This window comes from Pithys albifrons, chromosome 9 (assembly GCF_047495875.1).
Source record: "Pithys albifrons albifrons isolate INPA30051 chromosome 9, PitAlb_v1, whole genome shotgun sequence".
Lineage (NCBI taxonomy): Eukaryota > Metazoa > Chordata > Aves > Passeriformes > Thamnophilidae > Pithys > Pithys albifrons.
The window spans coordinates 21877649-21890529 of record NC_092466.1 but is presented as its reverse complement, the minus strand read 5'-3'; the positions used below and the strand labels follow the sequence as shown (position 1 = coordinate 21890529).

Here is a 12881-nt window from a genome sequence, read left to right as displayed (position 1 = left end):
GTGTGACTGGTGTTCTGGATCTGTGTTTCTTTCTGCACCAAGTTGCTAACACAACTGCTTCATCTCTTCAGCACTTCTTGTGTTGCCAGCGTATTCTCCAGGGAATTCTGGGGAAAACAAGTTCTATTGTACAGCATTACAATGGTTGTTGACGTGAGCCTGGAGCAATAGCAAAAGGTCTTGCACTAACAGGATTTGGAAAGAGGAGATGTGGGCAACAAGTGGCATGTGACTGCTGTACAGCTGGAAGGGGAAGACTGTTCTGTCACCAGCTCCAGGAGATTCTAGGGTGGGGGAGGCATGACTTTCTAATCTGTAGTAGAGTCTGTAGAAGAAGCAAGCCTTAGAGACCATTTTGGGTTGCTGCGGGAGGATGTGGAGTCCTCTACAGGGTTTGAGGTGCTCACGTTTAACCCTTGTCCTTTGGTGAGTTCCTAGAAGCCTGAAAGGATTTTAACATTCAAAAAGACAAATTTTTTTAAAGTAATACTAGAAGTTTTGTTTTTTTAAAAAGTGAAGATTAAAAAAACCCTAGAGAAAACAAAATGCAACTAAGCTTGTGCACAACTTTCCTGTTACCACCCATGTCTCGGCTTCCCAGCCAGTCCGTCACTGAGTGGCCCAGATACCTTGGCAGAAACCTTGTGCCGTGTCTGAGATCAGCCATAGCCCACAGTCCCTGGAGCCCCCATCTCTGAACACTCTTGGTATCTCCGCAGTAGGGACAGGGCAGGATGGGGCTGTACCTCTGCCCCCAAAGGTGCTGCAGGGCACAGCCATGCTTTTGAGAATCACACTTGTAATTAGAAGCCAGAAACCAAATGCCTACTTACATAGTGAGACCCAATTACTTTCCCATTCCCTGCTGCGTGTGTTGGAGCAGAAGAACCCCTAGAGCTGCAGTTGTCTCTTGCCTGAGACCTTTCCCCAAAGCTGCTCTGTGCTCCAGCCCTGTTCCCTGAGACACTTTGCTTAAGGGGTGGCACACATCATTGTAGGCTGGGTATTTTTCTCTTCAGGGACAAAAAAGATGAGCTGAGTACACAGAATGTAACATACACGTTTAGGATGCTGTGCTTTCTAAATTTTATGTGTTCTGTGTTGGACTGAGACAGGATCTGTGTAATCCTTTGTGCTTAACCTTGCAGCACTCCTGGGAGTTGCTGTTTAAAGGGTATGTGGTTTCTGCAAGGCACGTGTTTCGGATTTGGGAGAGTAACATTAGTAGCTGCTTGCTTTTCTGTGGAGCTCAGACCCACAGCAGCATTGAAACAGCTGAACTACTGCTGAAAGGAATTAAACAAAATCTCTGAAGGAACCATCCTTTTATTTACAGGCTGAAATCCTGTTGTGATGTTGAGCTAGACTGTAGTGTTCTCTAGCTACTCTTTCCCTGTTGAACTTGGTGCCTTTACCATTTGTTGTTGGCTGGGTAATTTGCAGTGCTGTCAGGCCGGGCTTCATTTATGTATATGGGGGCATGTCTACATACCCTTAAATTTGCTCCTTTTCATTTTGTTTTAAAATAACAACAGCAACAAGTTCTGTTAAGAGTGTTTTCCTTTCCACATGTACCAGCTGATTAAATGTATTATAAGTTTCCTGGATACCTTCATAATTCTGTTTCAATTTCGTGTTAGCAGGCTTCTTCCAGTTGCCAAAAGAACTAGTGAGACTTACCTTACCTTACCTCATGATCTTTTTCTGGCAATGAGCAAGTTATGTGAAGGACTCTTTCCAGGGTATGTATCTCCTCTTGAGCGTTTCCTGTTTTGTTTTGGGGCTTTTTTTGTTTTTTTCATAGGGAGCTTCTGGTGCCACTCAGTAGGGTCATTTCATCACCAGGCAGAGAAAAAATAAATCAAAGCTGTTGACATCATTCTTCTTTTTCTTTCCCCAACACCCAACTGGTCTGTTCAATTTGTATTATACTGCATTTGCACAGCTTCTGCTTCTGTGACCCATTAGGACAGAGCCTGCTTGTGCTTAACAAGGGTCTCTTTCATGCTTTGTGGATCTCTCTAGGCCACAGCAGGACACAAAATAATCCCTTTTGCATTTGGTAGTTTCACGGTACTTTTCTGGTGAAAATGAAATAACCTTTCTGAATGAAAACAATAACATCGTCTCTATAAGCCTGGTTTTTATACAATGTAATTGTGTCATTGTTTCTGCATTTTATAAAATGAACAACTTTGGGTTTGGGTCTTTTTTCCCAGCAACTTCCTTACAGATTTTAATACCTTAAAATCTTGGGGAGAATTTTATAAGCTTCTTAAAACAGTATGGAAGTAGTTTCTTATGATAGTGCCTGGTAAGACTTAGAGATCCAGTCTCTTTGAACTGTGATTTAGAAATTTGAGTTCAGACTTTGAATTCAAAGAGGCCATTGTTTTGTGAAAATTTATGTTCAAATCATATGGCTTCACCTTACTGTTAGTTCTAACATAAAATAAAAGATCTGTATTTCAGAAAACTTGTTTACACAATCTGCTTTGCACACGTGAGGCTCCATCTGTGTGTACTGTGTGTATTCTCCAATATTTGAGTTTCTGAAATGTGTTTGACAAGTATACCATGTATGACAGGCGAGGTATTTTTTGGCTGTTTTAGCCATCTACTCCAACTTTCACATGGAAAAATAGGTTAAACTTGATTTGAAGGCTTTTATTACAACTGCCTGATTAGCAGATATCAGGGTGGTTTTGTTCTCCAAAATATTTGTTCAGAAGATGTCTTATACCAGAAAAATTTAAGCAATTTGTCCATTTGTAAGGGGCTTCTCAAAGAAGGTAAAATTTCAGATAATGTAGTTAACTGAATATGCTCTTGTAGAGGGGCTCCTTTCCTGTGTTTGCAGGAATTTTTACATGACCTCGCTTGTATTTGATGATCAACTGTGAGCTCAGGACTTTGTGCATTCAGTTGTCATTATCCTTTTATTTAAAGCACACAGGGAGGGCCCTCCAAAGTGCCAGTGAGTGCCTGGGATGGTGTGATGGAACGGGGCTGCAGCTGGGAAGGGTCTTGCACAGGATGTCTGTGGCTGTTGCCTCAGCCAGCCATGGACCAGTTGGCCAGGTCAGGTTGTGAGGGGCAAGAGGCACAGAGAAGCCATGGCAGCATATTAGAAGCACCTTATTTTCTAGTTTGGGATGTAAAATTTTGAGGGTTGGTCATGTCTATTTGCTTCCTACTTAGAAAAGGAAAGGACCCAGCTCACCAACTTGCAGAGGGAGTCTTTTCCTCTATAATTCCCTAAATGCCTCCATCAGATGTTTTCTTGTACTGGTCTCCTACTTGTACAAAAAGCAAGAAATGAGGCTTAGAGTTCTATTCCCCCTGCTTGTCTGTTCCTGCTTGTTGGTGTCATGACATGTTTCCCCCAACCTGGTTGTTTTACTCTTTCCCTGTGCTATTTAGTGCTCCTGGATATGGGATGTTTTGGTCTAGTAAGCTTTTTATTGTCATGTGCACAAGTGTCTTCTGTGGGCTTTGCAGCAAAATGCTTCCATATACAAAGCCAAATGAAGCAAAAATTAGTTTCTCTGTTCTTATTAGTTACACTTATTCCTCTAAAACTAAAGAGTAATGATCTTAAACTCAGCCTATGCATGCTTGTGCACACTCGTGATTCTGCTGAAGTGTTATTTATAGCTATACAGCACAGATGATTGCTCAAAAAAAGAGGAATAATGAGCATGTTGTGGATGCTGGGTGCATGGTTTTATATTTTTATGTGAAGTATGAATCTATATAATGTTCTGCAGTGCAGCAGTGCTCCTTTTGCTTGTCAATTTTGGCAAAACAGGAAAAAATTGTGTAAGCTTCTAATACTGGGACCCAGCACAGGCACCATAAACTGCTGCTCACTCTTTACTCTCTCTTTTTGTAAGTTCATCTAGACTGGATTAGTTTTACACGTTGGTATGTTATTAGTCTGTTAAGAACATGAGAATTGCAAGCCATCTTGATATGTGGTAATGGCGTTATGAATAAAACACAAAAACCAGTGAATTAATAGTTTGAGAATGATCTAGAACTATTTTTTAATATCAAATGCTGTCCTGAGCTAAGAGAAATGAGAGAGGAAATAAATGCTTTTACAGTACTAACAAATGCATTGTCTGGTCCCAGCTGTTGGTCACGAGGGAGGTGGGAATTGTCTGCCCACCCTTTGTGGAGGTTTTCACTCGGCAGTGGTGTCAAAGTCTGTGAAATGCACGTGTTAAGGAAACTGATTCCTGCCCTGAGTGTCATCTTTCCTCTTGAGCACTACCTGGGCAGAACAGTGGATTGCAGTATTTGACTTTGAGAGTCTTAAGACATCAATGGAAAGACCTGTTTTTCCCCCAAAACTGTCCATCTCTTTGGTAAAAATCTATTATTACTCTCAATGTGTTGCTGCCTTTGCTTAATCTGCATTGTTTTCTTTGAAATCCAAGTGCTAAGTGTGCTGGACTTCTTCTGTTGGCTTGTTTTCCTGCAAAATCTGGTTTTTTGTTTACTCATGGTTGTTATTCTATATGGATGTTTGTCTGTTAACACATTCAGTTGTTCCAAATGTAACTGAAATCAAGGTAGAATAAATAGAGTTCAATGAAACAGAGGTTTGTGGTGCTGTAATGGGAACAGTGTATGATTTGGGAGGTGATTGCTACTGAATTCTGTTTTAAGGAAGGGATGGGGTGTGAAGATTGACAGGAAAACTCATAGTTATAACAAGATAGCTGTCACAGAAGAGGAAGAATTCTGTTCAGCAGTGAAAATCTGCAAGGTCAGGAAAAGAATGGCAACAGGATTCTAGGTTTTAAAAAGTTATCAGTCATTAAACCATATGTTGTTGAATAGTGCTGACTACTTCTGAAAGCTTCTGGGAACTCTTACGTCATTGTTGGGCTGGAATTTTCAAGCTAAAGTAGAAAAACTCTTGTTTTCTTGGGTCAGTGATATTATTAGAAGGGAGATGAGATAATTTTTTTGTTAATAAGGTGCCATAGGAAAAAGGGCCTTGAAATCTTTTTGCAATAGCTGATAGGTGTAAAATACCAAATTTTGCAGTCAAAATGTTTATATCTGAAGACTGAATTAAATACTGAATTCATGGTGCAGCTGCCCTTTGGAAAGCCAAACTGAAATTTGTAAAGGGAGTAACTGGCAGCTGAGTGTTCTCTAGAATCAAACCAGAACCTTCCATATGGTTGGCGGCTGCCCTGCTCCTATTTGTCATGATTTTCTGTGTTATACAGGATGGATTTGGTGATGTTTAGCTGCTTTTGAGCACTTGCATAACATTGAAAGCTGCCATGTTTTTCCCATTTATCCAAACTCCACAAGTTCCGTGTGGAGTGGGATGAAAAGCTGGTTTCACCCCACCCTTCCTCCTTGTGAAATGTCCAGCACCAGGCCTGAGGGAAGGTGGAGTGTTTTCTAAATACAGACTGGGGGGGAAATAAACTTAGATTTCATGTAGAAAGTAATACAAAGCTTGAGGATAAGCACTTTGGAAATGCAGGTGTGTTGTAGTGCAGCTTCTGTTATCATGTACTGCAGTCTTGAAAGAGCTGGACAGCTGTGAAGGGAGTGGAAATTGTTTTGAAAGGGTTTGAATTTCCATAAGGCTGGGCAGACTCTCTTAATTTCACATATATTCCTTCCTTCTTCAACTGTCAGAGAAGAGTTGCTGAGATAACAGGGCTGTGTAACATAAAGAGGGGCTGCTGTTTCCAAAGATTTTCAGAAATAGGCTCTGGGTGTCTCTGCCTTCATTCCGTGTAACCTCCACAGCAAATGCATGTGTTGAAAGTACTGTGATGCATGAGGTCAGTGGTTATTAATATCATGTTTCTGATATGAGTAAAAGTTTTATCTGGGGAGTGAAGTGTGTTTTGGAAATAAGCCCCACACAAAGTAAATAATGTGGTATTCGCATCTCTAGTTCTGACCTCCTCTTTCTCATTGTTTGTCCTCTAACAGAAGTCCTTATTACTCAACTATCCCACACTGGGTTTTTATAAATTATAGGGTCTAAGTAGAGATGCTTTACTTCAGAAACTTCTAGATTATCTTGCTGATTAAGTTATTATTGATCAGAAAAGGCTACAATGCTGGCTTTAGAGGAGAGCTGTGTGTTTGGCCTTTATTTTTTTAATTGTTATTTACCTTTGAATAAATGTCGTGTTGTATTAGAGCTCTTTACTGGGTGCATGTTAAAAGCTTTTCTAATTATTTGAAAGCCAGCTGGATACTTTGAGTCCTCTTAACTGCTTTATGAACCTCTGGGCACGGCTACCCTACTGTCCTAGTAGCTCTACAGGATAAGTGACAATTCTGAACAAAGGTCTGTTTGGCTGTGAGTTTGCACAGGACACAGGTGTCTGTCAGCTGATGTCCTTCTTTCAGGAAGGGCTGCAGAAAAGACTTGGTAGCCCTGGGGGAGAACCAGCAGGCAGGTGGGAAGAAGCAGAGATGTTCCGCTTGAGAGGCAGAAGGTGGAAATTTTCAGCCTTCCATCATCGCTGAAACTTCTGCAGTTCAAAGCCAATGCTTTCTGCTGTGATTTTTTTTTTTAACTGTGAAAGATGCTCTTTAAATAGATTTGGCTGACTGTCAGGCTTAAAATCAAATGATTCAGATTAGGTAAGTGTTTGCAATATTTCATTACACTGTTTCAAGAGGCAGTCCACTAGAGTTTTATAAAACCTATGAGCATTTTGGATGAGGAAGCAGGAGAATTGCATCTGCTGTAAAGAGTATTTTCATGCAATATAAACCTATACTTGACCTGAGGAACTTGCAGAGAGCCTCACTTGGGGTGTTTCTGTAGAATGTGGTCTGCCTGTGCCCCTTGGTGATCTGAGCATTTAACAGGAACATGGAGTGAGTTTGTTTTCATATTTTGTGGGTTACTTATTGGTTTGAAAAGTCTGTATAGAAATATACTCTTTCTTTGTAAAATTGTTCAGTTTTTTGCTTCCAACCACTACAGAAGCAGTAATGCCGACATTCCCATTTCAGGGAGCTGCATTCCCAGAAGGCAATTTGACCTATCAAGTATCCTGATTAAAGGCTGTACAAATACCTAGTGACCAAATTTAGATGTTTGTTACGCTGGTTTGCTCTGTGTTCTGTCTACTTCATTCAGTTTTGGTTTCCGTTACCACGAGGTGATCTCTCAGAAATGTCCTTTCTTGTGTCTTCTGAGAAACCTGTAGCAGTTGGTCAGATTTGCTGCACCTGTACTTTCTGAAGTAGTACATCTATGGGTTTGGGGAAACTTTTCTTCAAGATCAGTGGCATGGTCTTTACTAGCAACTTTCAGCCAAACATTTGGATAATTCCTTTTGCATCAATGAAGTGGAAGGGTTTCCCCAGTGTCTGAAAGAGCATTTATCGTAGCCATTGCAAGCTCCAGGTATTTATTTCCAGCAGAATTCTGTGAAGTAAGCCTAAGGTCTCTTATACTCCAAGCTTTGCTGTAACTTGACAGCAGTTCAGAGACTGAGAATTGTGCAATAGCACAATGAAAAATAAGGAAGATGAGTGTGAGTCTGTTGTGGGCATCAGTGGCACTGTGAGGTGCTGTCAGTTCCCAGTTCCTGGTTCCACGCAGTGGGCACGAGAAGCACAGAGTCAGGTAATTAAGTTGTTCCTTTAAGAGGATGACTGAGAAATGGGTGTGAGCTTGGTAGGAAAAACAAATCACTCCTTCCCTCCCTTTCTCCCAGTGTAGCAATCAAGACAGAAAATGCATGCATAAAGCAGAGATGATTTTTTTTGTCTGTTGTCCCCTTTGTACTGTCCAAAAATTCTTGATAATAGAGATGAATGGAAATCTGCCTTTTTGTAATTGCACTTTATCATCTAAGTGTGCAAATAAATCTGTCCAGCATTTCTGGCTAGCCAAGAATCTCAAAAAGAGACATCCTCAAGAGCAGGAAGCCACGTACTCTTGGGTTGTGCAGCAGCTGACTTCTGTCAGGCATGTTTACCTTGAGGTAATTCTTTGCTTCATCCAGCCTCGTGGTTATTTGGTATTGGGAGCTTTTCCCATCCCTCTATTTTATTTCATCACCTTCAAGATTGAATTAAAACTGACTTGCAAAGCTGACTGTCTTTTCAGGTGTCTAAACTGTAAACGAAGGCCCTAATATTGGTAACTCTGCCATTTTACTTAATTTAATCCATACAGAAATTAGCAAATAATTTCATCATTGCAGCTATGTGGAGAAAGTATGTTCTTAAACCTCTGGTTCTAAAAACTTCCTCTAGCTGAGAACAGCGACAGGATCAGTCAATGGGAACATTCTGTGCTTCTTCACTGAAAGAGCCACACTGTCAGAAGGCATCTGCATGAAAACCTTGACCAGATCCCATTGTATTGGACACATCAGTCTTTCTTCTTTTTTTTTGTTATGAAAAAAGTACTTAAATAAGGGATTTAGAAGCTGTTTCTCACCATTTAGGCTTTCAGAGATTTTGCAGCAAGTGAAGGACCTGTTTGCCCTCAACACCATTTACTTATTCCCTCCTACCAGAAAAGGTGGTTGGATATTGGGGGTGAGCAGTTTCTTCTCAAAGATCACACACATTCACACATTGAAGCATTTACTTTGTTTTGTGTTTTGAAAGTTTCTTCAGAAATATAAGTAATGAACAGTAAATTCTAGACCTCTGCTTTTATTTAGTAGTGATAAATACTTAATTGGTGGCTTCAGCCATACCTAATGTTAAATGGAAGTATCTTCTTTCCTAAACACATTGTTGTAATTCAAGCATGTGTCTGGAATGGGGGTCCAAGCAGTACCCTAAAATGTTTGGGGAGACATGAGACTGCAGTAAGAGCGGGTTGTTACATTTCCCTCCTCCCTTAAAATGAAGAGTGACAGTGGGACCTTGCCAGAGAACAAAAGATGCAAGTTGAGATGTTATGTTTCTATGTGATTGATTTAGCAAGGGAATATGGAGATGAACAGGGTCCTGAAATCTTCTGTGGTACATCTTGTAGAGTGCTGTGCTGGCAAAGGACAGACTTGGCTTTCTTCAGGACAGAAGTATGTGGTGAACCGTGGCCAGCTCTGCTTTGGGGTTGTGTTGCTGGAGGGATGCCCTGTGCCTCTGTTGTCTGCTGAGCCTGTCTCTCTGACTGGGAACCCTCTCTGCTTCTTGGAGAAAACTACTACCAAACAGCACAAATTGATGGGAACAGCTACAATGTTGGGTTTAATTTTTTATTAAATACTAATTTTAAACATTTTATTTACTCCTTATTTGTATAACTTTATTTAACATGAGCTGTTATAGTTTAGAGTTTGGCACAGTGTGAGCCTGCCCCCAGAGACCTGGTTTTGTCCTAACTGGGTGGTTATGAGCTGAAGTGTCTGCCTGTTCTTAGCTTTGCAAGGGTCATGTGGCCAAATGAGCAAACCAAACTTGCTCCTGTGAGTGATCATGGCCAGCATCAGGTGAGAAGTCAGTCCTGCTAAGCCTGTGCAGATGCAGTGCAGGTACTGAGCTTGCACAGTTACTGTGAGGGTTTGGACCAGCTTGAAATAGTCTTGCTGCAATGACAGGTGAACCACAAAACCTCTAATCTTGATTCTGGTTCCAAGACAATAAAAATGAAGTAAAAAATGTATTCACTGTCCTAACTGAGACAGCTTGGCCCAAAAAGTACTTAAAAGTTAGTTTTACAGTAAGCCCATTTTGGGAGCAGAATTTTGTTTTGAACTTGAAATCCACTGAATAGATGCTGCTCTCAGCTGTGCATCTTGGGCATGTTTTGGGTTACATTTTCCATTTTTTTGTAGGTGCTGCAGAAAGAAGACAGTGCTTGGTTCAGTGGGTTTTGTGAGGCAGCACTGCCTGTCTTGACTCATTCCGTGCAGCGTTCACTGCATCTCTACGGTGCACACTCAGCTGCTGCACCTATTGCAAGTGGTGCTGGTTTACAGAGATCCCTAAATTGTTGCTTGAAACTGAATTACCTCACACAATATGGTTGGCTCATGGTTCATTAAGATATTGAGCAAAGAAAGGGGCCAAGGCTGAGATGGCTTTGAAAGAAGTCCTGTGTGGGTTCAGTGCTTGGGAATGTTGCGTGACAGGCATGGTAATGGTCTGTGTCTGCTGCCTGCAAGCACATCTGAAACTCTGCATGGCACACTTGGAACCAAGAAGACTATTCATCTGTATGTAGATATTTGCCTGCCTTACAGCAATGATGAGACTTCATTAATATTTGCAGAGTGAGTTTAACAAAAGTACAAACAAATACTACTAGAAGGGAATGTGTTAGGCTGCTGTAAACCCATTTGCAGATATTGGAGAAGTTCTTTCTGTGTTTTCCCAGAAGATGAAGAATTTATAGTTGTGAGGAAGGTGAAAAATGTGCCCTCACAGATACCCAAGGTATCCTGTAAGATATTATTCTCTCAGTTAATTCTTGTTGATGCACAAACTCTGCATATGTCTATTTTGTAGTGACTTCGTGCTGCAATGAATACTTGAGTACATTTGGATTAGAGTCATCTTGCTCCTACCAGCCATAATAGGTAATTTCAATTGTTATTATGTGTATCAAATATGGGATCATCCTAAACGTCATTGGGAATGTCCCTGGAAAATATTATGCAAGTTTCTGTAAGTATAGGTGGACTGCACTTGTGAGAACTTTTAAAAAGTGTTTTCCATGAATCTTGTAGTTCCTGTTTCTAGGGCTTTCTTAAATAAATTTTTTTGCATTTCTTGCGATGAGGGGAAAAGTGAACTCTCAGTGAGAAGAGCAGTTTCTGTTTACTTATTCTTCTGGCTTCTCCAGAAGCCTCTGTGTCTTTTGGACAGCATTGTATATCCCATGTATGTAGATTAAATGGCATTTTAGAGACAGTTTCTGATGAGGAAAGTTTGGAGACTACTTCTGTCCTGGAGAGAGCTGTGGGCTGCTGAGTCAGGGATGAGTCTTGTGCCTTTGTCTTCTTGGCATCCAGTGCAAAATCCCAGTTTTAGGGTGGACACTGTGCTGGCACGTATTCACAGCATCACAAATCCTTGTACAACTGCTTGAATGAGTAAGAGATCTTAATGAAAATTAACACTACAGGATTGTAAAGGATATGTATGAAAACTGCCATGGGGTTCACTTGAATGTTGTGTTTTATTTTTTTAATCTAACTTCCTTCTTAACCCTTCCAACATATTCCAAGCCTCTTTGCTCTCTTCCATGCTTTTCTCATAATTCTCTGTTCTTTAGATATTCTTTTATTTTTGGGGTGGAGGAAGGTTTATTTTTTTTGCTTTGTTTCAGAAGATTCAGTGTATTGTGGGAGGTGAGGCAACACTGGTCTTGGCAGAACACTGCAAAACCAAGAGAGTAATTAAATGACGCAAGCCTTTGATTGTTTTTCTCTCTTAAGCTTTCTGGCACGGCTGGGCATTCCGATTGCAAAAGGAGGATCAAGAGAAGAAATTCTAAAGATCGCATGCAGAATTAGAAGAACTGGGTTGGAGACTTTCTCGTTCTTTACAGCTCTTCACTCTCAAGTTCTGGAATTGCTTCTTTTTCCCCTGTGAGGATAATGTCTCTCTCATCACCCCAGACAGATGTAACTGAAAGGGAGCGGCCAAGGTTGTGTTTTGGTTTTGGTTTCTTTGCACCCGCATTAATTGGATTTTTCCCATCTTCTGAAGGAAGATTATAGAAGGATTACAGAAGCTGTTTTTTTTGGGGTGTGGGTGGTAGCTGTCATTTTATATCTCTTGCTTTGGGGACCTCCTTGCTGTCCCTGAAGTTACTGCCTGTTTGGAAAAGGGAGAAGCAGCATAACAGATGAACTTGCATGGCCATGGATTTCTTCCCTTTGAAAACATTGTATGTGGCTGCTTGTAAAAGAGGTTTTTGCACACGTAAGCAACAAATGAAGAATAGCATCCCAGGCTGGATTTAAAAGAAGCAAACTGCTCGTGTCCTAGCAAAAGGATAAATAGTATTTAAACTGTAGTTTAAGGAAGATTGGATGTTGTTCCAGTTTTGAATTTTTTGAAGGGAAGATTCAAGTCAAATACTCTGCCAGCCTAAACCTGCATTTTCTACAGCTGAAGCTGGAAGATGTCTTGGAAAAGAAATTACTTTTCGGTGGGTCGGGGGAATGTGCAGGGCATGTTTACTCCACGAAATACCACCTCGATAGCACCCAGTAAAGGTCTCAGCAACGAGCCAGGACAGAACAGTTGCTTCCTGAATAGTGCACTACAGGTAAGAGCATGGAATAAAGAATGTTTCTGTGTTTGCCCTCTGTCTGTTGCAGTATTTTCTTAGGCTTGACTGTGGAACAAATATAGCCAAGCTTGAGTATGTCATTGTTTGTAGGCCTAGATAGAATAAAGCTACATTTGGAAATGCAGATTAGTTGAGTTATAGAACAGGTTTTCTTCATTTTCATGTTTTCCTGGTGAAATCAACAGTATATAACTGTACTTGAATGTCTTTTTTGTGTAAACTTGTGATATGTCAACCAAAGACAAAAACACATGTAGAAAGTTTATTTTAAAATAATAGAATATTGCATAGCTTGCAGTATGTATGTATACTCTAAATTTAACTTGCTTATTGAACCAGTCAAATTCAAGGTTTGGTAATACCTATACAAGATCTTTTTTATGTAGTTCAGTTTTCTAACTGCTGATTTGTAGCTTAGTTTAAATGACTGTTTACCTTTTCATTTAGAAGAAACTTTTTCCAGTGTCAAATTCAGTAGAGTGGTATGGCTGCTTTATTGTCATCATTTAGATGTTTTGAATGTCTGATGGTTGAAATTCAGTCGTTCTGGCAGCAGGGTTTAAAACCCCTTCTCCACATCAGTTTCCATCCCTTCATGTGGCTT

The 12881-nt window shown here is 40.5% G+C and overlaps 1 protein-coding gene across 12 annotated transcripts in view; it reads left to right on the top strand.

The window, feature by feature from the left end:
- Nucleotides 1-12881, top strand: part of USP54 (ubiquitin specific peptidase 54) — a 92369-nt gene that overhangs the window by 30557 nt on the left and 48931 nt on the right. For 5 of the 12 annotated variants that reach the window (XM_071564036.1, XM_071564039.1, XM_071564047.1 and 2 more), the window contains 2 exons: nt 10483-10553; nt 11415-12253. In XM_071564036.1, coding sequence (XP_071420137.1) covers nt 12107-12253 — 147 coding nt within the window. In that variant the 5' untranslated portion in view covers nt 10483-10553; nt 11415-12106. Of the gene's footprint in view, nt 1-1699; nt 1743-7980; nt 7998-10482; nt 10554-11414; nt 12254-12881 lie in introns of those variants that run through there. The other 7 variants (XM_071564042.1, XM_071564044.1, XM_071564043.1 and 4 more) reach the window with 3 other exon arrangements.